At 50.9% G+C, this 26,700-nt stretch overlaps 1 protein-coding gene across 1 annotated transcript in view; it reads left to right on the top strand.

Annotated features, from left to right (window-relative positions):
* Positions 1-26,700, top strand: part of SHC3 (SHC adaptor protein 3) — an 89,988-nt gene that overhangs the window by 50,472 nt on the left and 12,816 nt on the right. The window contains exons 3-11 of the mRNA XM_044266085.1: positions 1,113-1,176; positions 3,251-3,370; positions 5,391-5,444; positions 9,202-9,253; positions 12,616-12,742; positions 21,145-21,295; positions 22,244-22,331; positions 22,915-23,070; positions 26,162-26,457. Of these exons, the coding sequence (XP_044122020.1) occupies positions 1,113-1,176; positions 3,251-3,370; positions 5,391-5,444; positions 9,202-9,253; positions 12,616-12,742; positions 21,145-21,295; positions 22,244-22,331; positions 22,915-23,070; positions 26,162-26,457 (1,108 nt within the window). The remainder of the gene's footprint in view (positions 1-1,112; positions 1,177-3,250; positions 3,371-5,390; positions 5,445-9,201; positions 9,254-12,615; positions 12,743-21,144; positions 21,296-22,243; positions 22,332-22,914; positions 23,071-26,161; positions 26,458-26,700) is intronic.

Genomic DNA, 26,700 nt, shown 5'->3' with positions numbered 1-26,700 from the left:
TCCAGTCTTTATGGCATCTGAACTTCTAGAATAGTCTTTCCCCACCCCTGCAGTGAATTTAGCGGCAAAGATGAGGCTTACCTGAGTCTCCTACCTAATTTAACAAGGGCAGATTTCTCTTAAAACCATTGTCTTGTGGTGGCAATTCTTTTTCTAGATGGTAGAAAATAATTTCAAGAAGTATGTAGCGTTGAAAGCTTGCAGAATGTTTCTGAGGACCCGTTATCTTGTCATTTGGTGTGTTCAGATCCCTGTTTACTTCTTTCTGAGTTCTCTTACTATTTTGTCCTTTTCCCACGAGCAAGGTGAGGGGTTCACAGTAACCCAGCTCCTTTCTGGGCTCCTGACTTCAGAGCCACCTCTGGTCTGTCTCTGTCACTCCCCACTGAGGCCAGCTCAGAGAGAGACCTGCTTGCTTTCACGAAAGCACCTGCCACCAGCCTCGTCCTCCCTACTGTGGCACCCGTCCCCCACCTCCAGCATCTGGACCGGAGCAGTCTCCAGGTGGCGCATTCCTCTGCTCCCCACTTATCAGGGTGTCTTGCCCCGGGACACCCGGGCCTCCCATCATGGCCCCTATACTGAAGAGTCTCCTTGCCTCCATTCCTCAGGGGAGTGCCCAGCACGTAGTAGCTGCTCAATAAACGCATGCTTGGGGGAGCTGCCCTGCACAGACCCCATGTCTGACCCAGCTGTGTCACACTGGAGCGCCTCCCCTCCCTCAGCCACGTTGGAACGATGCTGACCCATTGCAGTGCTTGGTCAGGTCTGGGCCAGGACCGTGGCCTTGAAGGGAACACCAGGAGGCCGCATGTCCGGGTACCGGTTTATTAGCTGGAATCCTAACCAAACGTACAACAGAGGGGTGTGGCCTCAGTACTTGTTACACTGTCAGGATGCGTCCCCAGCACCAGGAAGGGCACGGGTGCTCCCCGTCAGAGGTTCAAAATGACCTTTTCATTCGAGGGGAACTGGGCGACCCCTGCAGGGCGGGGGGCTACTGTCTATGCCGGATGCACAGCAGATGTTTTCCCTGGGGACGTGCACATGTGGTCTCTGGGTCACAGAATCCTGATTAACGTGACAAATGGCTCTCCTTCTGCCTCCTTAAGGGAAGCCATCAGCCGTGTGTGTGAAGCTGTCCCTGGCGCCAAAGGAGCCTTCAGGAAGAGAAAGGTACTGTGCCCCGTGTCTTCTCCCTGCGCGACACCGTTAGTCACACTCCACCCAGCAGGGCCCCCTTTCACCGCCTGGCTCTTGGCACTTCTAAACACAAGAACTTGGGGTCCCCTGCCATGCCCTTGGGTGTCACTGGCCGACCCAAGTCAGCACCCCAGTTGCACGCTGTGGGCCTAGATCTGCAGAGAGTGAGGAGAGCAGTCGCGTGAGACAGGGCCCAAGCTGCTCTAAGTGTTTATGGACCTGAATTCACTTCACTAGAGCGGCTTTTGTGGTAGATGCCTGTGCTGTGCTGGTAGATGAAGCCAGCGGCTCTTGGCGCTGCGTAAGAAGCACCAGAAGTAGTGTTTGCCAGTTTCCATGGCATATGTACCCTGCCTGGCCAATTTCAAGCTCTAACGTGACATCCCTGAAGACGTGCTGCCTCACATGGATGCACGGGTCCCACCTGGTGTCCAGGGGCCGTAGACACGAATGCCAGAGCTCAACGATGCACGGGTCCACGGCATTCGCGGTGGACGCGAATGTCAGAGTGCACCGCATGGGTCCCACCTGGAGCCCAGGCGGTAGACGCGAATGGCCAGAACAGCATAGATGACCGATAATGTAGCAGAAACAGCCAGAATGTGACGAGTTTTGAGTACTGGTTTTTGTTTTTCATATGCAACTTATTTCATTGTAAGTTTACAGAAATTAGTTTTTCACAGCAGCTGCTTTTAAAGCCCAGCTTATAAAATTCCTGCAAACGTAAGTGTTGTCTCTCGTTAGCTGGTATTGCCCAGAACACATGGATATCCCCGTGTTACAGATGGCATAAACAGAGGCACACAGTGTGCGTAGGTGGTCGGCTGAGCTCAAGCCCAGGTCACTCGACCCTTCCACTCCGAGGTGGTTAGACCAGCAGAGAAAGAAGTGGGTGAAGAGAAAGCTCAGAATAACCCCCGGGTAGCAGTCTAGCAGGTGCCAACCACGCACCCACCGTCGGGCCCGTCTACACCTACACTCCATCCGGGGAGCCTCTCTGCTGTCTCCAAGCCTGTCCTGAGGCTGAGGTTTGCAGGCGGTTGGCGTGTTTGCCCCCACGACTCCCCGGGCTGCGGATGGGTTTTGTCTTCCTGGCTTGGGGACATCAGTGAAGCCACAGGGCAGCAGGCTTTTGGGCGGAGAACTCTGGATCGTGAACCTCACATACAGTCACTGGGAGGGAGCCTGAGGGCCGGGCTGGGGAAGCTCCCCTCTCAGAGCCCCGCGAAGGTGGTGGAAGTAAGGCACCACTGGTGTGACTTAATCAGAATTGGGGGCGGGGGTGTCTCTATTTTCAAACAGCTCTGTCGGGAGATCAAAAAGCAGGGTGTGCCTGGTGAAGGACTAGCGTTAACTGGGGTATCAGAAGAGGACACATGCTAATCAGAGGGAAGGAGGGTCCGTGGGCCCTGGACGGGAGGCCAGTGTTGGCAGTGCCTAGGGGAAGGGGCGTGGTGGGAAGACGCCATCCCTCAGGCCCGTGCAAAGGACCGTCACTTAAGCTGAGTCAGGTGGCCCGTCTTTGTGCTGACTGTGGGCCCAGCAGATTCTGCCTCTTGTGAGCTCTGGCCTGGAGGAAGTTCCGGCCAGTGGGCTTGTGCCCCACATCCCACAGCAGGGAGCCATCTCGAGACTCCCCAGGACGCTCTTCACCCCCTGCGCTGGGCCCTCCTGCTCTGGCCCAAGTCCTTTAACTCCCGGTGGACGACATCGATTTCTGGGCCTCACAGCTGCAGGCGCTGGTCTGTGGCACATCCCCCAGGCTCGGGAGGGACAGGAGACGCGTCCACCTGCACCGATATCCCACGAGGGTTTTCATCCTGGTGTGTGCGCTGGAGCAGTTACTGCTGCCTGCTGCGCGCTGCAGAACTCGTGCATCGGTGTGGGTCCCCTCCCCACCCCAGCTCGTGCATGGCACCGTCTCCTTCCCGAGCCTCTGAGCATCGAGGGGGCAGAGGGTAGAGGTTTGGAGGTGTGGCCCACAGGAATCAAGAGAGGCCTCGACGACCGGAATCAAAACCTAAAACCCCACTGTTTGATTTCACAGCCTCCCAGTAAAATGCTGTCCAGCATCCTGGGCAAGACCAACCTCCAGTTTGCGGGGATGAGCATCTCGCTGACTGTATCGACCGCCAGCCTGAACCTGCGGACGCCCGATTCCAAACAGGTGTGTGGGCGCTTGACGCCCCGCCCCCAGCTCCCCAGCTTCATTTATTCGTCTGCCCCGCACCAGAGGTGTTGAGATAAATTCTAGATCCAGCATAGAAACGAGAGGCAACGTCTGGGCTTTGTTTTGACGCCTCTCCCGCCCGCCCTAGAGATAATCACCGTCTTTCACACTGGTCCACCGACCGCTGGGATGACTGTCATTTAGTGGTGGGCTAAGAGGGTTCCACAGGCTCTGCCTTTCTCTGGGGCTGTCTCGGGGCTGAGCACCTGCGACCCAGGCTGCAGAGGCCCTTGCTCTGCACAGCAGCAGAGGAAGGAGGGTCCCCTCGGCCCTGAACCACGCGTCCCTATTCACGCTTCCACGGTGCATGGCTGCTCCCAAGTTTCTAGGGATGCTCAGGCCATGCCCTCAGTGCTGTGGGACATGCCTCCTAGTCCCCTCTTCTCCCTCAGCCCTCCCCGTAAAAAAGCAGACTGAGGAAGAGCAGAAAGGATGGGGGCTGGTTGGCTAGGTCAGGGTCACTGTCTGTGGAGGATGGTGTGGGGCTGGGCTCAGAAGAGGGGGGCACCCTCCCAGACGACAGGACCGTGGCCCAGGATGGTTGGCGTGTCCCAGCCACATCCCCTGGCTCTCCCGTGGCCGAGTACACGCGGGCTGGCCTCACTGGGTGCTCCCCGCCCCGTGCAGAGCGGCCATGAAAGGGCCCAGCGCTCCCCTCTGCAGAGCGCTCAGAGAGGAGAAGCTCCAGAACCCCACGAGGATGGAAGAACCGCTCGCGGTTCACACCTCCAGAGCTGTTGCTCTCCGTTTAATTTGCGTCTCACCCCAAGGGCTGAGAACAGCCACACAGTAACGGTCAGGCATCGTGGCGACCAAAAACGATTTCCCTTTCTTCCTGAGTCCTAACATCCATGTCAATTCCAAACCCCAGTATGAGAGCTGCCTCGTGAGCAAAAACTAAATACGCAAAAATCAACACCTTTTAGAAGTTTATCCTCTCTTGGGGATTGCTGCTGGTCGCTGCCGTCCTGGGGGCTCCTGCGGGGGACTAGAGGCATGAGGGTTCCGGAAGGCTGCACGCGGCTGCAGGGGGTTAGACCAAGGGGGCTCTGCCGGGGATCCGGGCCCAGCCTCCTTGTTTCTATCCAGTTATCTGCTCAGGTCTTTCTAGATCCCAAGCGGTTTTGCAAGTGCCAACAGCCCACGGAGGCATTTTAAACTGTCTGATTTTCTCTCAGCGCAGTCATCGTCTTGGTTCGAGAGTTATAGGAGTGTGGCGGGGAGGCCCCCGGGATGGTGGGGTGTCGCCTCTGTAATTTCCCCCTGCGTGCTGCGGGGAGCCATACAGAGAGAACGCTGGCAGTGCCGGGGTGGGGGCAGGGCCACTCTTTCCACCCCAGGAATTTACTTCAGGGTCATTACATTGTCTTCAAAATGATAAAAATAGTGATAAGAACAGCAGGGAAAACTTACGTAGCTTTTTCAATTTAGGGCAGCTTCTAATTTACTCAGTGTGTCCTGAATCCCACCGCGAGCTGCCATTGACGATGCTAATGGGGATGTCCCAGTTTAACATTTATTTGGAATATCCTCCCTGGCCTTTCAATTGATCCCACTGATTCCTGGAATGCCCGAGACGGTCCCACGTTTGACGCAGGCTGTCTGATTTGTACACATGTGGGATTCAAGCAGGTGACAGGTTCCCCTCTGCTTACTGCGGGTCTGGGCGGCAGGCCGAGCGGGTCTCTGAAGACAGACACTGCACCGTGCATGTGTCTCGGTGTGGGGGTCAGAGACCCCACGGTCCGCTGTCACCCCTGGGCCTCAGGCTCCCCATCGGTGAAGTGGGCATCCCTCCTTCCTCCCTTGAGGGCTGCCGTCAGACACACGTGACCTGGTTCTGGCTGAGTGGCTGGACCAGCAGCAGCTGTGTTGGGAAAAGCCCACTACAGGGGAGCCGATGACCAGAGCTGTGGGCCAGGTGCTGACCACGTGTCTCGTTTCTTGTTCTGGGCAGATCATTGCGAACCACCACATGCAGTCCATCTCCTTCGCGTCAGGGGGAGACCCGGTAAGTGCCCGCACTGGGAATGCCCCAGAAGGGGCCTAGCTTCAAGGGGTGCCTCTTAGCACATGCCTGGGAAGGGTAGCTGGGATGCCAGCTGCCCCCTCCTGATGCCATAAGCTTTTCTCGACAACCACCAATTTTCATTTCATCAGCCCAAAGCTGTCAAAAATCCTCCAAATGTTGGCTTTGTGAGGGTTTTCTGAAGAGCTCATGGGACCAGACTCAGGCTCCAAGTCCTCAGGGTTTCCCGTCTGCGGACTGCGAGTCCTGCCTCGTTCCTTTTTTTCTGTTGGGCCTCCTCGAGGGCCTTCTGATTTCCTATCTGAAGTCAACTGGAAGGCTGTGAATTTACTTAGTCTGGTTTATTCATAGATGTTTGGAATTAGAATTTTTCTCCCCAAATTTAATGCTGTCATCTTACTGGTTTGCTTTGCCAGCAGGGAAGGAGGCAGAGAGAGAAAGAGAGCAGGATGAGAATGTTCTATTTTTGTACTGCTTCTCTCATTAAGAAGGTGGGGTCACAAGGGAATTTGCTCCCTACATTTGGTCAGGAACACTACGAGGTGGTGTCCCCGCTCTCTTCCTCCCCCAGAGCCGGCATCGGCTCTGATCGACTTACTGGTGCTCTAACTGCTGGCCCAGTATGATGCTTGAGGACACAGTTTCTGAAATCTGGGAGGCCACCCAGCTTGAAAAGTAAGAGGAAGAAAGAGAACACAGCTACGGCAACAGATTCTTCCAAGAGCTTGTCTTAAACCTCATCTAATGCCGGTATCAGAAGTGGACACAAAGAGATGGAAAATTCTGGAAGCCAAATACTCTGGCTTGTGTTAGCACTGTGTTACCCTCCAGGATGAACACAGGCCTGTGAACTGCTTTCGTATTTCCTCATCATCTCATCATTTAAAAGAAAAAAAAAAAAGGAAGCATTCAGTGACGCTTAAAGAAACTCATAACATTTTAATATTTTTTTCTGATGCAGAAAATGTCACGAGGAGGACGAGAAACCCAGTGACTTTCCACTGTAACCAATCAAATACATGTCCGTGCTGTGCTTGAGTTCCCACTCCAGACCGGCTTGTCGCCATTATAATTGGTGGACGTTTGAATGACACTAACAATTCCAAGTTGTATTCCTGGTTTGGCCACTAAGTGTGTATCTGTTTACTACTTTGTGCTTTGGTTTACCCAGTAAGGAGACACCATTTTGAAATATCAAATAAGATAGTGAAAATGCTGTTAATCCAAATGCCCCAAGAGGTGCACTATAATTTAATCTACTGTGATTAACAGTGTTCCAAGGCCCCTGAGGCATGTCAGAATGCCGGCCAGGCTCAGAAAGTCTAGGGGAGCAGGAACAGGGACAGGATGGGCACAGGACAGGCACCTGGAAACCCCATCTCGGAACCTGGGGTGTTCAGTGTGTGGCTGTGTGATGTCTAGAAAAATGTTCTGAATAACAGTACACACCCTCCCCACAGTGTGCCAGAAAATGATCAATATTGACATTAGGAGAGCTTTGCTCTGGGCTCACCACGAACCAGCTGAGGGATGGGACACGTGTCATAGCTCTTTCCTGGCCTTCCTTCCCCAGAGCAGCGTTTCTCGGACTGGAGTTAGGATTTCAAAAGAAGAATTTCCTTGCAAATGCCACTAGTGCTGACTCAAATTGATTTTGTTACCCAAATATGCACAAATATAAATCCAGTATTGATTCCTGCTTCGACTTCTTGTTGAGCACTAAACCCCAATCCAGCTCACTTTTAATACTGATAAACACAATAAAGCCGACAACATTCAAAGTTACATTAATTTGCTCTGATGGGTGGTTTTGCTGACGCTGGATCTCTGCTCTCAGCGTGCCTCTGGAACCGGCCACCACAGGGCAGGATCCTTCAAGGTCAGCAGCTCTCCACTACCTCGGCCGCCTGGATGACTCAGTTCTTCCACTAATATATTCTATTCAAGCAAGCCCTTCAGTGATACATCATTATGAGTAAATGTGACATTCATTGCTCGAGTTGGGGCAAAAGCATCTAGCCTGAGTGTTCTTTTTTCTCTAGTTCTTTACAAACCTGGCACCTGTAATATCGGAAACCCGACAGACAACCCTGGCACTGACATCGCACACAGAACTGACACCACAGTGGTCATTCGGACAGTCCTGGATATTCTTGTATTAATTTTTAAGATTACCATGGAAATGAAAACACGAATTTAAAAAAACTCTGATGCCTTCTCAAACAAGGGGGAATGTACCTGCCCAGCTTCAGGGTTCCACGGATCTCAGACTAAGAACACAAGTGCTGTCCTAGGACCCTTTGCGACAGTTAGCCCCTGAAGCCATGAAGAGCATCTGTGGCTCTGAGCTGCAGATGAATTCAGATCCTGACCAGATCTTCCTGGACAGAAATGACCAGAAGCCATGTCCACATCCTTTCCAGCTCCGTCTATGAATATACCAGTGGGCAGTGGGCAGAGCAGGCGGATGGAACAGTGTAGGCTGCACGCCACAGGGACCCTGGCTGCAGCCCGTCATGTCAGAAGCTGCCGGGAGAGCCTTCACTGTGAACTCTGGGAAACGGTGTGCGGACAAGGGCCCAGCACCTGGTGCCACCTGCAGTGGGGGCTCGTCACCCTGCACGCCCTCACTTGCTCTGTCCTCACCCCTCCCGTCAGAGCATTTTCCTGGAGCACGGCAGAGAGAGGGAAGGCGGGGTGTCCTGCCCACAGAGAGAAATAACAGAGAGCTCACGACACAGAATCTGTCAGATGCTGAACTCAGCGGGAGCTCATGGTTAACGCTGGCACCTTCGAAGCAGTGACATTTGGGAAGTATCTGCCAGAAAGGGTGAACCTTTACCAGTTGCCCCCCTGAGACTTCTTTGAATGGTGCAAATGTCACTTTTGCAGGGACGACTTTTCTGTTTTGAAGGATGAAGAGAATTATGTTTCCTCAGCTGGTTTAGAACCAAAAAACCCCGTGGCGGCCCCAGCCCACTTCTGAGTCCAGAGTGTCCTCCGTGCTGCCACGCGGACTTGAGTGTCCCCTGGAGCAGCCAGACTACTCCACAGAGCTCTTGTGCTGGACCGTCTTTAAAGGATTCAATTACTGCTCTGGTCTGGGAGGAAAAGAGCTGTCACATCTCATCCACCCCCGAAGGCATTTGCCACCAACTCCTGCTTTCCCCGTGGCCTCTGGCCCAGCAGCACCAGCATCAGCTGGAAATTTGTCAGAAATGCACATTTGGGGTCTCACCTCAGACCCACAGTATCAGAAACCTTGAGGCGGGCCCCGCAGTCTGTTTCCACGAGCCCCAGGACAGAGGCCGCGGCCAGGTCGGACCGAGGACGGCCGCTGGGCAGAGCTGAGGGCTGACAAGCCCCCATCGTAGCAGAACAATCCAGGGAGCCTCAGACCTTCTTGTCCTCCAGTGCAGTTAGGTCAGCTTCTCTGGAGTTGGGCCTCGGACGTCAGTGTTGTTAGAGCCCCTTGGGAGTCCAGCACACGGAGAACGGGGTGCCCGTCCAGTCCCTGCTGCCGGAGGCCGGGCACGGACAGCAGCGTCAGCACCAGCGCGAGAAGCTCAGGCCCCGGCGGCACGTGCCGCGTCAGACTCCTGGTCTCAGGAGGTCCGGGGGTTCTTGCCCACCGAGGCTGGAGGAAGGCGCCTGACCAGGCTGTTTGCGTCCCGAGCTGGTCTGTGCCTTGTGTGTCTGGCTGTGACTAGTGACGGGGTGTCCCGTTTCTCTTTGACAGGACACAACAGACTACGTGGCGTACGTGGCCAAGGACCCCGTTAATCGCAGAGGTAAGCGGCGCCCGAGCCCCGCCGTCTCCCGCTCACACGCGGCCCGGCCTGATGCAGGGCACCAGGTGTTCCTCATCACGTCCACACCCTTCGCCGATGCGACCGTGCGTCCCGCTGGGCTGCTAGTGACAGCGGAGGTCTGTGGGCAGCCCGGGGCGGCAGCTAAGTGGCCGGGCTGGGAGGCCCTGGACGACCGTGAGCTCAAACACAGCCGCTCGCGGGTGGCGCACCCGGACCGCACATCGCAGATCCCACGCAGGCCTCGAACCAGGCGGCCTCCGTGACCCCGGGGCCCCTCCACAGCCCACCTGACCTCCTGCCCAGCTCCAGGTCCAGCTCTGTGGCCAACTCCGCCATCCCCGAAGCTTCTATGGCCCTGCACAGGCCTGGGGCTCAGGGGCGAAGCTCTCTTGCTGTCCTCTCACAGCCCGCAAGGCTGCCAGGGCCTCGGACACAGGCTGGACTGGGGATCTGAGGCATGGGAGCACTTTCCATCCTCCTAGACCCTTTATTCCTAGACCCTGCCTCCACACCCACAACCCCGCTCCTTCTATCAACTGCAAAAGCCAAGCCCCACCCATGGGTGCGAGCGGCCTGGGGGCAGGCTGAGCACCCGTGCTACCCCTGAGCACGGGTCATCCCACAGCCCAGGCGTAGAACCCGCGAAGAAGGTCACAGCCGGTGTTTGTAGCAGTACAAAAGGGGGCTTCCTCACTGCGCCCGGGGTCCCCTCTCCTCCCACCCCCGACCCCAGGTACCACCTGTTAATGGCTCCCAGTTTGCTTTACAGGACTTTTATCTACGCACATACACATACATTCTCTAGTGTTAAAACTCCAAAGTGAATGAAATCCTAGCATTCCGGTCGGCCCCTCCCGCATGCCGTGTCTTGCGTTTCCACGACAGCCACAGGGAACAGGTTACTGTCCGTGACGGGGCGCCCTAGGACGAGATGCTTCTGCCAGGTGCACCGACCCGCGGGGATCCGCGTACAGACTCCTTCCCCGTTTTTATCCCCGATGTAGGGCGGCCCCTTCTAGAGGCATTTGCAGGGAGGTTTGCTGGTGCATAGGACAGGGTACCTTTCAAGTCACCACCTAGTCAGGCTGTAAAAATCTGCATTCCCATCTAAGTGCGTGAGGGTGGTTTTCCATCAGGCCTCCTGGGCCCTGGGTTAGTCCGCAGAGGTGTGGCAGGGCTACCTGCCTTCCTCCAAGTCAGAGATGACGGGATCTTACGGAGTTAGCCTTCCTCTCCTGCAAGTGTAGGTGTCTGGGGGGCCCCATAGGTGAGTGCGATTCTCAGTTCTGAACCACAGGGCGGGTAATCACAAAGCTTTGTGTTCAGACGAGGAGGAAGTATGGGTGGTCCTGATGAGCCCCCCGAGGGGCACTGCCCCCCAGACCCCTCGCCGAGCCATGAGGCCCACACCTCTTGACCTTGCCGCGGCTTCTCTGTGCTTGGGGGAGGGCGCCACACTAGCCTGCTCCTCCCCAGAGAGGCTGCCTTACTGGTTCACTGGGGTTCCTGCTCAGTACGACATAACCCGGGCCAGGAGACCCGAGAGCAAGGTGCTGGAAGGGCCCCTTCCGAGGCCTCTAGGGGAACTCTTCCGGCCTGGCCTAGCTCCTGGAGGTGCCCCGGCCAGGCTGGATGTCCAGGCTGGTGGCCAGGTGGCCCCAGCGCCCAGTCTTCATGGGGCTTCTGCCCTGAGCGCGTCTCCATCTGCACCTGGCCATCTGCTTCTAAGGTCTCTGGTTACCCTGGGTTAGGCACTCCCCATCTTCCAGCCTGACCTCCGCTCCACGGCAGTGAAGTGCCTGCCAGTCAGACCGGTGTGAGATGACTTTCTGAGAGTGGCGAGCCCGCCTCCGGGGCCAGGAGGTGCAGCGCACTCCCCATCTGTGCGGGGGAGCTGGACCTCGAGCCCGCACGCGCCCCGATCTAGAGCACTGAGCAAGGCGGAGGATGCAGAGTCCCCAGACAACAGCATTGGCCGGAAACGGGGCTGGAGGGCTGGGGGGGGGGTGTGGCTCCCTGGCAAGGGCTCACTAGTTCAGGGCTCCTCCCAGGGAGCGCGGTGAGGGAGCGGAGCCCGGAGACGTGGCTTGGGTCCGCATCAGCAGGCTCTGCCGCCCTCTCGTACCTGACCGACAGGCCCTTAGCCAACAGGGATCTTCCCCCACAGCTCTGCCCCTTGCACATGTCCCCAGAACCAACTTAAAGAGGGCCGCGCCCAGGCTTCCGGCTCCATGCCGGGTAGACTAGTGTAGACTCACGGACCCTCGGGTGGATCCGGCGGCGGCTCTGCAGAAACCCCATCCTTCCTTCACCGTGGCTGCTGCTCTGCTTTTCAGGAGGGGAAGCGGCTGGGTTTTGACCCTTCCCCAGCCTACCCATCTCCAAAGTGCCGACCTGGCAGCGGGTGCAGACCGGATGTGGGCGTGCTTGGCTGGAAACGGGCAGGTGGGGACCAGGGTGTGCCCTCCTCCCTCCCGGGCCCCTGCCTCCTTACGGGCGGGAGGGCACCTGCGCTCGCACCACGTCAGGCACAACCATGTGCCTCCAATAGCAACGTAATACGGCCTTGCTCTGTGTATCTAGGTTGATGTTTAATAAAAACCAATATCAACAATAAAAAAAAATAATCGCAATAATCAACAATAAAAATACAACCAGCATCTGTGTCCTTGGGACACACGTCTTGGCCATCCCTGGCGTTGTCAGGGGCTTGCACTGAGATCTGGAGCCACTACACCGTCAGGCCGCTCTTTTCAAGCTATCCTGTGTCCTCAGGGCACCCCCTCCCGCCTAGGGGGGGAAGAGAAGTCTGAGGCCCCCAGGACTGGCAGTGGCTGTCCGGGAGCTGTCTGGTGGAGCTCCACTGAGCCCGGCTGGCTTTGTGCAGCCAGAGGACAGTTTGGTGGTGTCGCAGGTGCAGGGACAGCTGCCCCATGCAATGCTTAGGTCTCGCTCTTCTAGAGCTGGGTTAGGTCCAATCCCAGGGCCATGGGGCCCTGGCGGGCCTCACTTCTTGTTAGATCAGGTTCTCTGACCCATCAATGTTTCCTTCCAAACCCTGGTTCTCTCTGCTGGGCTCTGAGTTGGTATTTTATAGACTGTTACGAAATTCTTAAGAGCAATCCATCTGAAATTTAAAATGTTAAAATGTGTTTACAAATAGAACCGTTAGTTTAAGGGAGCAGAGCCGTTAAGAGAGGCATCCTCGTGCTGGTACCTTACAGCAGTGGCATGGGGACCAGGTGTGCTGTGGGACCGTCCGTGAGGGACATGCACCCCTCGTGTGGCCAAGCCTGGTGGCCCCGGTGTCTCTGAAAAGCCTGTGCCACTTGTGTCCACAGCATGTCACATTCTGGAGTGCTGCGACGGGCTGGCCCAGGATGTCATTGGCTCCATCGGACAGGCCTTCGAACTCCGCTTTAAGCAATATTTGCAGTGTCCTTCCAAGGTGCCCGCATTCCACGACCGGTGAGTAGTTCTGTGACACATTCGCAGTGGCCTTTCTGTATTTTACAAACTTTCCTCTCGACATCACTCGAGAGGAGAATATCACAAAATGACCTCCACAGGGTGTGGTCTGGACACACAGGGTGAGTCACAGGGCCCCAGGCTCGGAGGCACCTGGTGGGGCCAGGCTGCGGCTCAGGAGCCCCACAGATGGATGCCGACATATGGGCGATGCTATGAATGTTGAGGAAAACATTTTCTAGAAACTATAGAGACGGTAGCCAAGGTTACAGGAATGCATTGTAATAGGTTTTGTGCCATTTCCTCTGCAACCAGCTGAGGGTCCTGTGTGTTTCCTCCTTGGGTCTGCATGGCACAGGTGTGACACATGCCTTGTCCTCACTGTCGTAGTTAGCATGGCCATGACGCGCAGCCCCACCTCAAGGCCCTGAGCTGGGGCGGCTTGGGAACTCAGAGCCTCCTGTGCCCTGGGCACACACACCCGTAGCCAGGATGAGCCTCGGCAGCTCTCTCTGTGGGAATGGCAGAGCCTGACGCTCATGTCTGATGAAAGATTAAATACGAGGAATAAACCTTCTCCTTGGGAGAGCTACCACCGAGCTCCTGGGGACAGAAGAGCGTTCAGCGCAGCATAAAACATCCAGAGAAAGTGACGGGGTGATGGCGATGGTCTGTCCTTGACTGGGCTTGCCTCCTGACAGCCTCTTCTGATGCTGTGTTCACCGTCCATGAAACTTTATTTCTCCTGAATTTGTTTTCCACTCTTGCTCCAACGTCTGCAGCCCTATTTTATGGCTTCCTCGTGAAGGCAGCATCTACTTTTACCTTCGTTATGACGAAGGCTCCTCTCTTCCCTCTGAGCTTGCTCCCTTTCCTAACACTTTTTTTTTTAAGATTTTATTTATTTATTTGACAGAGAGAGAGAGAGATTGCAAGTAGGCAGAGAGGTAGGCAGAGAGAGGGGAAAGCAGGCTCCCCGCCGAGCAGAGAGCCCGATGCGGGGCTCAATCCCAGGACCCTGAGACCATGACCTGAGCCGAAGGCAGAAGCTTAACCCACTGAGCCACTCAGATGCCTATGACTGACGATTTTAAACCATCCTCTTATCTCCTGGGAAGTGCCTTTTAAGACACCCGTTGGGGACATGCCTGGTAAGACCCCAATTTTTCCCAAGTGGTAAATTCCACGTCCCAGAATTCAGACGCACCTGTGTGCAGGGAGTGCGGACGAACGGGGCCGACTGTGTTCTTACACACACCATCTATCCATTAACTGCACAAGCTGAATAGAAATTTGGTAGTTCACATACTCTTCTGCCGACTTTAAGTTTTACATACAATGGGATGTAGTCATTAAAGTAGATTGGTATATGTGTATTACCAGAATAAACCTAAAAAATCTTAAAAGGAGTGAAAAAGGAAACATTTATGGAGGTTTTAAAACCATAAATAAAATTGTGCATGTAGTTCATGGATAAAAGCGTGTGTATGAAGAGTACAAAAGCGTGTAAGATTATTACATACCAATCACACAGCATCTCAGGATGGGGTGATGGGGCGGGACTGAACTCTGGCCGGGGTCCCTCCCTGACACTTCACAGTGAAAATATTCCAACGTCCAGAAAAAATTTTACAATGAACATCTCTCAGATTCCACTATTCACATTTTACTGTTAATTTGATATATCTATCCTTCCAAAGTAAGTTTAACACATTTTATTTCTTTTAAAAAAAAAAAGGAAGCAAACAGAGCAAAATGTTCACACTTGTTTAATCTCCATGGTGGAGATGTATCTTTTATATTAATTACTATGCTTTTCTGTACTTTGGAAATGTTGCATCAAAGTCAAATAAATAAATGAAAAATAGGTACAAAAATGCCTGTGGGAGTTGCCTTGCTTCTCTGGGAAGGTACCGAAGGTAGGAATTTTTCTATAGAATTTTTTTATATTGAGTTTGAAAAAGTTTTGGGGAAAGACAGTGAAGTAGATGCGCTCTTATCTGTGGAGAAAGGCTTCGACTCCAAACACAAGTACGGGCATACCATTTCTAAAGCAGACAGGACCGAGGGGACCCGACTGACACCCACGTGACCTCATCTGACAAGCTACTGGTCACATCCACTGAACAGGTCTGAGAGCACAGGAGAGGTGGGGACACTACTTTTGTTCTAGCTGGGGACAGCCGGCATTGTGTCCCATCCAGGGACCTGACTCTAGGGGGCACTGGCTTGTTTATTTATTTATTTGACAGAGAGAGAGAGAGAGATCACAAGTAGGCAGAGAGGCAGGCAGAGAGAGAGGGGGGAAGCAGGCTCCCTGCTGAGCAGAGAGCCCGATGCGGGGCTCGATCCCAGGACCCTGAAATCATGACCTGAGCCGAAGGCAGAGGCCCAACCCACTGAGCCACCCAGGTGCCCCCTGGCTTGTTTTATTCGTGATCTGCCAAGATCCCAGGGACCAGCAGCACAGAGGCTTCTGCTGGTGGGGAGTGCTCCTTGGTTTCCATCTCACTCCCTCCAGCCAAGTCTCTCCAACTTGGTTAGTAAGAGCTAGAGGTATGAGAATTTGGTGCATCGAGCTCTGTCGCCCACACGGCTTGGAGCGGAGACATGGACAGATGGGCGTGGAGGGAGTGGGCCAGTGTTAGGGCCCACCAGGCTGCCCCGAATATCTCAGTAACATGTTTCAGCACACGATTCGCCTTTCTTCTCTTGCGGCTGGTGAGTGGATGGCTTTTTTTGTGAATTATTTCTTGTTCATTGTATTCATTATTGGGGGAGAGACTCTCATTTGGATTCAGCACCCATTTCCAGCTGGAAATCAAAAATAGTTCTTTCAAATGAATGGGGATTTTTTTTGGTGTGGTCTGATTTTCCTTGGGAGATTTTTTTTTCCCTGTAATATTTCTTATGGAAATCCAAGGTCATTTTCAACACAAAACCAGAGAAGACCATGACAAACAATTCAAATGTAGCTAATGCTCCCTGTTCTGCTTTTAAAAATTAATATATAATTAATTTGTGATAAAACACAAATAAAACTCTTGGATAGGGACGCCTGTGTGGCTCAGTTGGTTAAGCAGCTGCCTTCGGCTCAGGTCATGATCCCAGCGTCCTTGGATCGAGTCCCACATCGGGCTCCTTGCCGCAGGGAGCCTGCTTCCTCCTCTGCCTCTGCCTGCCATTCTTCTGCCTGTGCTCACTCTCTCTCCCTCTCTCTGACAAATAAATAAAATCTTTAAAAAAAAAAAAAAACTCTTGGATAGAACTCTTGGAAAGCATCTAATTTAGTGATACTTCACGTGTTCAGAGATGATACAAGCACATTTCCATCATCTCAGTCCCATGACCAGTCACCTCCATTTTCTCCCCTTTCTCCCCCTTCTCCCCGGGCAACCGCTAATCTTTCTGTCTTCGTGGATTTGCCAGTTTGGGGCATTTTGTATAAATGGAATCATACAGAGTTCCATGAGCGGCTTCCTTCACTTAGGAGGATGTTTTCCAGATCCGTCCACATTGTAGAATTTACTAGCACAGCCCTTCTTAGGGCTAAATAACCCTCCACTGGACACCTCGACCTCCTCTTGGATGGCCCTTCTTTATTTTGTCCCCATTTGTCCAGGCCCACCCCTTAGCTCGGGTGAGTAATGCTGCTGTGACGCTGTGGACAGTCCCCGTGTGGATAGAGTGCTCAGCACTCCAGGTAAACACCAGGGGCTGCAGTTGCTGGATCACTTGGTAACTTCATGCTAAACTCTTTGAGAAACTGCCAACTTTTTCCCCAGCCAAGTGTGAGGGCTCCAATTTCTCTACGTCATTTTGATTACAGCTATCCTACCTTACCCTGACTGTGATTTTCTTTTTTTTTTTTTTACTTTTAAAGATTTTATTTATTTATTTGACAGACAGAGATGACAAGTAGGCAGAGAGGCAGGCGGGGCGGGGTGGAGGGGGGAGCAGGCACCCTGCTGAGCAGAGAGCCCAATGCGGGGCTTGATCCCAGGACCCCAGGATCATGACCTGAGCCGAAGGCAGAGGCTCAACCCACTGAGCTACCCAGGCCCCCCTGGCTGTGATTTTCATTAGCATTTCCCTGATGACCAATGATTAAGCCATTTTCATGTGCTTATTCCCTATTTCTGTATCTTCTTTGGAAAAATTCCTGCTCAGATCTGTAGCCCATTTATTGATGTAGGAGTTCTTCATATATTCTGGATACTAGTCCCTTTCCAGATATATGATCAACAAGTATTTTCTCCCATTTCATGTGTTGTCTTTTGTTTTCTTGAGTGTCCTTTAAAGTACAAGGTTTTTAATTTTGATGAACTCCAGTTTGCTTATTTTCTTTCTTCGGTTGCTTTTGTTTTTAGTGTCATGGGTAAGAAACCATTGCCTAGTCCACAACAGCCAAAATATGAAAAGAGCCCAGATGTCCATTGACAGATGACAGATAAAGAAGATACACACACACGCACGCACACAGAGGAATATTACTCAGCCATCTAAAAGAATAAAATCTAGTCATTTGCAGTGATATGGATGTAACTAGAGAGGATTATGCTAAATGAAATATGTCAGAGAAAGAAAAATGCTATATGATTTTACTCATATGTGAAATTTAAGAATAAAACAGGTGAACATAGGGGAAGGGAAGGAGAAATAAAATAAGATAAAAACAGAGAGGAAGACAAACCATAAGAGACTCTGAACTCTAGGAAATAAAGTAAAGGTATGGAGGGGAGGTGGGGGGATGGTATGACTTGGTGATGGGCATTAAGGCGGGCATGTGATGCAATGAGCATTGGGTATTGTATCACTGAACTCTTCCTTTGAAACTAATAATACACTATATGTTAAACAAATTTAATTAAATAAGATATTTAAATTAAAAAATAAATGGTGAAGTTAATTGGCACAAAAAAAAAAACAATTGCCTTATGCAAGGTTACAAAAATTTTTACCCATGTTTTCTTCTGTGTTTTACTTCAGTGCCTTTTAATTTCTTATTATATAATTTCCTTGGCTAGAATCTCCAGTATAAGGGTGACTAGAAGTAGGAAGAGGGGACATTCTTATCCTGTCCTGACCTTAGGAAGAAAACACCACACCCAGTCTGTCACCATTAACCATTGGTTAGCTATGGACTTCTCACATGCCCTTTATTGTGAAAATGTCCCTTTATTCTTATTGAGTATCTTTGTCATGCAAAGATGTTGGATTTTGTCAAATGCTTTTTCTGTGTCTATTGAGATAAGTATTTGGTATTTCTTTTTATTCTATTGATATGATATATTACAACAGTTGACTTTGAAATGTTAAACCAACCTTGCATCACTGGGATAAATCCCACTTAGTTATGGTGTATAGTTCTTTCTATATTTTATTGGGTTTAGTTTTTATTTTGTTAAGGATTTTTTTTCATCAATTTTCATAACAGTTATTGGTCTACAGCTTTCTTTTCTTGTAATAACTTTGTCTGGTTTTGGTCTCATAGATTGAGTTTGGAGATATTCCTTCCTTTTATATTTTTCAGAAGAGTTATAAATAATTGCTGTTAACTCTTTTTTGCATGTTTGATAGAATTCACGAGGAAGCCATGATGCAGAGCTTTCTTGGGAGTATGAGTTTTTTTTTAATTGTCACTAATTCAGTCTCTTTCCAGGTCTATTTAGATTTTCTATTTCTTCCCTAGTAAGTTTTGGTAGTTTGAGTCTTGGTAGGAATTTTTCTATTTCGTCTAGGTCATCTAATTAGTGTAGTTACCTGTAGTTCTTGCATCTTGTGTTTTAAGTTTGCCTGTGTAGTTAACTTTGCCGATGTTCTCTGTTTGCTCGTATAGATATGTGTTTCTGTTTAGTGCTTGATTTCAGCCTGAAGTACCTCCTTTAGTATCTCTTATAGGAAAGATCTGCTGTAATGAATTTTCTTTGGTTTTTATCTGGGAATGTCTTAATTTTTGCTTCATTTTCAAAAGGTAATTTTACTGGATATAGATTTCTTGGTACACAGTATTTCTTTCCGTATTTTGACTATGCCATCCCATTGTCTTCTGGCCTCAGTTATTTCTGAAGAGAAATTAGTTGTAATATTAGTAAGGATCTCTTGCATGTGATGAGTGGCCTCTCTCTCGCTGCTTTCAAGTTTCACTCTTTTTGGCTTTAAACAGCTTGATTATGATGTGTTAAGGTATGGAGCTTTTTAAGTTTATCCTTTCTGGGGTATTTTTTCTGTTTTTAGCTCCTTGGATGTGTAAATCAATTATTTTAATTAAATTTGACAAGTTTCTGGCCCTGAAGTCTTCATGTGTCTCCTTCCAGCCCCTTTCCATCCCTTCTCTTTTGGGAATCCCTCATGTGTATGTTGGTTTGCTTAATGGGGTCCATAGGTCTCTGAGGCTCTGTTCATTTTCTTTAGTTCTTTTTTCTTTCTGTTTCTGTGATTTGATAGTCTCAAGTGACCTATCTTTAAGTTCTGTCATTCTTTCTTCAGTCTGTTCACACCTGTTTTGAGCTCCTCTATGAATTTTTTTAGAAGATTTTATTTATTTATTTGGCAGACAGAGATCACAAGTAGGCAGAGAGGCAGGCAGAGAGAGAGGAGGAAGCAGGTTCCCTGCTGAAAAGAGAGCCTGATGCGGGGCTCAATCCCAGGACCCTGGGATCATGACCTGAGCCAAAGGCAGAGGCTTTAACCCACTGAGCCACCCAGGCGCCCCTGAATTTTTTATTCCAGTTATTAACATTTTAATTTATAGCCTTTCTATTTGGTTATTTTATAAAATTACTTCTACCTCTATTTTGATATTCCCTATTTGGTGAAACAACAGTCTCATGTTTATTTTTTGTTGATGATTTCTTTTATTCCATATTAAGAGTAGCCAATTTAAAATCTTTGTCTCATTAGTCCCCAATTTTAGTTTCCTCAGGAAAAGTTTCTGTTGATAGTCTTTTTTCTTGCACATCAGTCATGCTTTCTTATTTCTTTGCGTATTTTCTAATTTTTTTGAAACTGGAAATTTTAAGTAATACAGTAGCAAATTTTGAGAAGCTCACCTCCTCAGGATTTCTTGTTGCTATTTGTCGTGGCTGTTTGTTTTAATGACTTTTCCAAGATAACACTGTAAAAAATCTGTATTCTTTGTCATATATGACAGTGACAACTCTGTTTGCTTTCCTTATTAGTTAGCTAATGGTTAGAGAGAGATTTCCTTCAATGCTTGGGAACATTAAGTCTCCCCATATTTGCTGAGGAGCTGTTTGTGTATCGGGGCACTCCTTCAACATTCAGCCAAGCTGTTGACAACTCTCCTTTACCCTTTACTTCCTGCTTATGCAGGCTTCAACCAGAGGTGAGAACTAAGACCTTTTCACATTTTCCCTAAGCAGGCACACAACCCAGATCTCGAATACAGTATTACACAAACATGTGGTCTTCTTTACTTCCAGAAACACACTGAAGCTTATCAAAGTCCCTATGGACATCCTATTGCCCAGATTTTCCTTCTAAGCTTTTCAATAGCCCCCTCTTTGTTACCTACTGGTTTGTTATAATACCAAATGCTCTCCACTGTTTCAGGAAGCCACGATGTTGGACACTAGCCTCCAATTGTTTTTTATAAAGCCACTGGGGAAGAGACTTTTTCCCCTGGACAAGTTCTGAATCAGGTCAAATAAAGACAGCCTTGGAATGGGGTCTTTTAGGGAATGACCAGACAGGTCAAGTTCTCTGGAATGGGTGCTTTGAAAGAGACTCAGTGATGTTTGGTCCCCTCCTATGATGGCCAGGCTGCTGGTTATCACTCTGATTGTGGGCGGTTGGTTTTCAAGCCTACCGTGGAGACAGGAATAGGGCAAGTTAAAATTCTTGTGGCATTTCGTTGTTATAGCTATTTGCTTAAACACACACACACACACACAGGTTTGCTGCAAACTCCTGATTAATTTTCAGGGTTCTGAAAAAGTTGACCCTGAAAAAAAATTTTTTTGCTAGTTTCCTATTTGTTTTATGGAAGAGAGAATTTTCAGAGATTTTCACTCTGTCATTTTTTCTTGTGTCACTAAAATCTCCACTTTTTAGTTGATTTTGCTTTAACTTATTGAAATGAATGTTCTTGAGGATCTGGTTATCTCTAGCTACAAATCTTTTCTTTCCTAATTAAATGTCCTTTTGAAAAAGGAGTTCTTCCCTGTTTCAAATACGGTTGAAATTTTCCAGAAGGTTGAACTGCAAATAAGGCTGAAGTATCCGGCCAAACCATTCATCTGCTTTTCAGGGTTGAGATCTAGATAGTGAGGAGAGAGTCACTAACTCTCTTGTCTGGGGTAGCAGGTCCTCACATTAGATTTCATTTGGAAGACAAGCTCAACTTTTGGCTAAAGCTCTGGAAAATCCTCTTCTAACAGAATGCAGAGTCTGGATGAGCCGTGGACTGAAGAGGAGGGGGACGGCTCAGACCACCCGTACTACAACAACATCCCGAGCAAGACACCTCCTCCAGGGGGCTTCGTGGATGTGCGGCTGCAGGCCAGACCCCATGCCCCCGACACAGCCCAGGTAAGTCCTGGACCCCGACCTGGGTCGTGGCCACCTGAGTTTTATTTCCTTTTCTCTTCCTCCACTTAACTGGCAGGCTGCCTTTTGTCCGGTCTTTGACAGGATAATTTACCAGTTTTCTCCCCTGGGATGACCCCAAGTAGAGAAGAAGGGGAGGCATTTGTTGTAACATCTTACGGTTTTAATCAGTATCTTGGGACTATACTGTGATTCTGGAGATAGGAGTCTGAGGTCTCCTCCATCTTGGGACAAGTCCCATTATGGGAGCTCAGTGAAGAAAGAGGTCAAGACTTTTAAAAGGCCTGGGGTGCTTTGTGTTCCCTGAAAAGAGAGTGGATGTGGGCCCTTAAAATAGTGAGAATTTCAAGAGCCTTCTCTTTTATTCATTTCTTTGACTTTTCCTCCAACTCAGTATGCCAGTAAGGCAATTGCTTTTTTAGAGCTATAGTATCTCTATTTCATTATAGAGAATTTTTTGATGTCACCTACTTTGTGCAAATAATAATGATGCTAAAAAAGTGACAAAATAACAGTGACATCAAGTGTCAATAGCTGTGACACGGAGACGGGCGGGGTGGGTTTGGCCAGGTGTGCGTGGCTGTGGGCGGCGTGATCCGACGCGGAGAAGCGCGCCACCCGAAGTTTACTTTACGAGTGAAGCCGCTGCACTAAGGGCTCATCTTTGGCCACGCGGAGGGAGGGATGGCGGCGGAAAATGAAAACGGGATGCGCGCATGGAGTTCTGATGCGAGGCAGCCTCTTCCTCACACCCACGCAATCCTATTTCCCAAAACCGAACGCCCACCGTGAGGCCTGCAGGGAAAAGCGGGAGGAACTGGGAAAGCGCCCTACTCTCTGCTGGGGTCCCTCATACTGCACTGTGGCGTTTACAGGTGGGGAAGGGGGAGACGATGCCTCTTCTCTTTGTGTATTTACATGTGTCTGTAGTTTGCAGGAAAAGAGCAAACTTACTACCAGGGGAGACACTTAGGAGACCCATTTGGCGAGGACTGGCAGCAAACACCTGTCAGGCAAGGTGAGAGGCAAAGGGAGGCGGGCTGGGCTCGGCACACTCTTGGCCCGGCTAGGAGGTCCCCTGGAGGCACAGCCTGTGGGTGGGGGTCCTCGGCCACATGCCCACCCTGGGCCTCCTGCGCTGCCAGAATGGAGTCAACGTACAAAGCACTCACTTACACTTAAAGGCAAAACAGGGGAATTGAAACGAGGCCGTTTCTTCTGCTCTGTTCCTTGGTCAGCGGCCTTTGTAAAGGGGATACGGGGACCCGGGAGCCTCGGCCCCACTGGGCCCGCTCCAATTCCCTACCCAGGTCAGGGCTAGGGTCTCGGTCAGGACCTAGTGATCATGTGTCCACCCTCACAGGCCATCCCGTCGCATTTTGACAAGAAGGCTGGGAAATTGTCCTGGTCAGAACACCACAGCGATGAACAGGGTCCAAAGAGGGGCACTGAGCCGATGGGGACCCACGGGAGGAATTATCTAGCAGCCTGTAGGATCGCCTTCGTCTAGGGGGAGCAGTGCAGGGGGCGGCTTACAGGCAGACTCGCCAATGACCACCCTTTCCGTTGTAAGAAAGAGACGGCTCGTTTCCTTGTTGCAGGGTCCCTGGATATCTACGGCATGCCGGAGGGGAAAGCGCACACGGCCCCCGGAGAAGCCCCCACGTACGTGAACGCCCAGCACCTCCCGCCTCAGGCCACGCCGGCGTCGGGCAGCAGCGCAGAAAGCAGCCCGCGGAAGGACCTCTTCGACATGAGTGGGTTGCCATTCGTCTGTGTGTCCTGTCTTCTGAGGTCGCTTTCTGCGATGCCTTCTTTTTGAAACCTGTGCCATTAACATTCTTTCTGCTAGCAGCGTCCTGATGAGCAGCAATGGCTGTCTGCACTTTTCTGGGTTGTGAGTGGGCTTTTCGAGGCTTTGACCTTGGCTGACCTCTGCTTGGGGCTGACAACCCTGAGTTCCGGGGGCAGAGCATTGCCCCTCTTTTTTGAACTGACGTTCCTCTTGAAGAGCCGCCCATGTGTCAAGGCAAATGATACACACACGAAAAGCACTCGTTTTTTCACTTAAATGTTGGTCAGCTGTAAGGGGACAAATTCTGTATCAGTGGCTAAGGATGCCAGTGTGGCATGCACGCCCCTGCTTCACAGAGCCCCCAGTCGGTTGACCAAGCCCAACACGAACGCGAGGAAGTGATCCGCCATCTGGCGCGTGCACGCTGGATCGCTTTCCCTTGCGCACACTCACTCGCTCTCCCGCACACACACTCACTTGCTCTCTCGTATTCCTCTCCGTTGAGCATCTCGTGTGGGCCACGTACCGTTCTGCTTACTGGGGTCTGCAAGGGAGCCAAACAGAGGGTCCCGTGGAGCGTGAGTAACCATGCTGTGTTCGCAGGTGACAACCCTGGTGAACCCCCAGACAGGACGGGGAGTGTGACAGGAAGCTCCTCAGCAGGGCGGGGACACATGCTGTGGACCCTCAGCATCATGCGGGCTGGGAGCATAAATCAGCCAGGAACTCAGTAATGAAAGTGGGAATTGTGGCTAAGGAACTTCGAAGGAGCTTCCCGAGTTCCCAAAGAGCTTTACATCCTCATGCTGCTTTGTCAGCTCCCTGAGACTTTTACGGGCCAGAGGAATTCCTTGAGAATTTAACAAGTGTCTACCACAGGCTAGGCACCCGTTACTTTATTTAATTTCTGCAACGGTCCTGCATGTAGCCACCGTTACTATGGCTCTGTGGCTGGTCAGGGCAGCCTTGCCGGTGCGGCGTGCACTCTATGGGGGCTGTGTGGGCAGGAGGATGTGCGTGCGTGCTGCCACAGTCTGGCGGCCTCCTGCCAGCAAAAGTCTATTTCTTCTCAGCCACTTTGGTTTCCCAGACAGTGGATTCCCATTCTGACTTGCAACAATCACCACCGACAGAGGAATCGGAGACTCTTGGGGCTTGCAGGCACCTTAACGATCATCAAATCAAATCCCATCTCTTAAAAAATGTGGGAACAGCCTCAGAAGTATGAAGCCACTTTCCCAAGACGCAGGGCAAAGTGGAGGCTCTCTGAGCCTCTGTTCCAGCTATAATGATGCCTCCCAAAGGCAGTTTAGTATGAGTATTTATGGTCAATGTTCACTGTTTATTTTAGTCAATTAACCAGTGACTTCTGGCTCCAGGCCTGAGAAGAGGTAGATAAGACAAGGGTTTGAGATGGGAAAAGCAAGAACCAGAACCATCCTTTGTCGTCAATCCATTTCTACACCTGCTCCCAAAGCAGAGAAGGGGAGACTAGAAGAAGAAAGGGCCCTGGCGAGGCTGGTTGTTATCGCAAAGTCTGGGGGAAGAATTAAGCCAGCACTCTGTGTTGTTCTCTTAAACCACAAGAGCTAAATAATGATGGTGGTGGTGATGGAGCTGCTCCCGGTGCTGACGGTAGTGGTGGTGAGGGCGATGGTGATGATAATCGTGGTGACGATGGTGATGGTGGTGCTGGTGATGGTGGCGATGGTGATGGTGATGGTGGTGATGGTCATGATGGTGGTCATGATGGTGGTGATGGTAGTGGTGATGTTGACGATGGTGGCAAGTGAAGGTGGTGATGGTGGTGATGGTGATAGTGATGGTGATGGTGATGGTGGTGATGGTGGCGATAGTGATGATGGTGATATTGATGCTGATGATGGTCATGATGATGGTGATGGTGACAGTGAGGGTGATGATGGTGACAATGGTGATGGTCTTCATAGCGATGGTGGTGTTGGTGATGGTGTAGAAATGCTATAATACAGCCTTCAACTACTCCAGGTAATCAGGAAAAATAGGATAAAAACAAAAAAAATCTAATTTTGGCACCAGTTTTAACCTGATTTTATTCCCAGATTTGTGAACCCTGTAACAAGTATCGAAATGCCCTGATGGGAGTTTCATTTATTCACCTGACTCCTGCCCGTTCTCTACTAACAACTGGTCTCCTCCTAGAGCATTTGTTGAACATCTGTGGGGATGGACTATATCCCAGGGATGACGTTGGACTCTGGGGATGCAGCTGTGCCCGTTCTCGTGCTGCGTGTCGGCATGGTCCTGTTGTCGTCATCACGCCTTACACTGCCACTGTGTGGCACCGTGGGCATTTTTGAGAGCTTTTGTGCATATTACCTCCTTTGAAAATGGAGAGTCAAGGTTTCATCCGATGTCCTTGGGGACTTTTCATGCTGCTGTTGTCTGTTGCCTGCGGTGGGCAGTGTGTCCTGAAGGGCGTGCGGTCATGCTCCATCTCCGACACTCACACAGACACAAATGAAGGCCACGGGGAGGTGGTGCTCCTAGCCTGGGCCAAGTCACACAAGGGCACCTGGAAAATGTCCATTTTCTTCTCTTTTAAAAATTTGCCAGATGTAAGAATTTTGAAACAAACATCGGACAGCTGGGTATAGGTTTTGCACTAAGTCTAACCTTGCAGATTATCTTCCTTTTCATGTATTTCTGTTAGCATTGGCAGGTTTTCATTCAGCAGGAAGCAGATTTGTTAAAAGGCTAGCCGATGTTCCAGAAGCAGTAGGTGGTCTGTATAATGCGTGGCCTGGGGCAGCGTGCAAAAGTGAAGTCGTTCTAACTGGTTAGACAGAGGGTGCGTTTGAATCCCTGGTACAAGGCGCAGCACCCAGCTGTCTCGGGAAACCCAACTAGTCAGAAAAAGGTGCCAAAGTTTGGGCTGTGGTTTCTATTACCGGTCATTTTTTGTCGGTTTGTTTCTTATGGAAGTTGTCTTGGCATTTCCATCAATCACTTTGTGCGTTTTAATATTTGCTCTTCTTGGGGGTTCACTTGTTTCTGGTGATTGTTGTTGACAGAACCTTTTGAAGATGCTCTCAGGAACCAGTCCTTGGGGCCTGTGCTGAGCAAAGCGGCCTCCGTGGAGTGCATCAGCCCCGTCACCCCCAGAGCCCCAGACGCCAAGATGCTGGAGGAGCTGGAAGGGGAGCCTTGGTACCAAGGGGAGATGAGCCGGAAGGAGGCCGAAGGGCTGCTGAAGAACGATGGGGACTTCCTGGTCCGGAAAAGCGCCACCAACCCAGGCTCCTTCGTCCTCACAGGAATGCACAATGGCCAGGCCAAGCACCTGCTGCTCGTGGACCCGGAAGGCACGGTGAGCACGGGGCGGGACACGACCTGCCTCCTTAGAGTGGACTCCCCTTCTCTGTGCTGGGTGACTCACTTTCCCTCCACTACCCACGCGTGTTGGCTGAGGGCCTGGGGTAGACGCTGTAACGCTGATGTCCTTTACAGTAAATGAATACAAATCCCAGGAAAGTCTTCTTGTCCGATACAGTCTTAGTGGATACAGACGTGCAGGGGTCATGGGCTTTCAATATTTACCTCAAATGTCTCT

This window comes from Neovison vison, chromosome 9 (genome assembly GCF_020171115.1).
Source record: "Neovison vison isolate M4711 chromosome 9, ASM_NN_V1, whole genome shotgun sequence".
NCBI classification, from domain to species: Eukaryota; Metazoa; Chordata; class Mammalia; order Carnivora; family Mustelidae; genus Neogale; species Neogale vison.
This window is presented reverse-complemented; position numbering and strand designations above follow the sequence as displayed.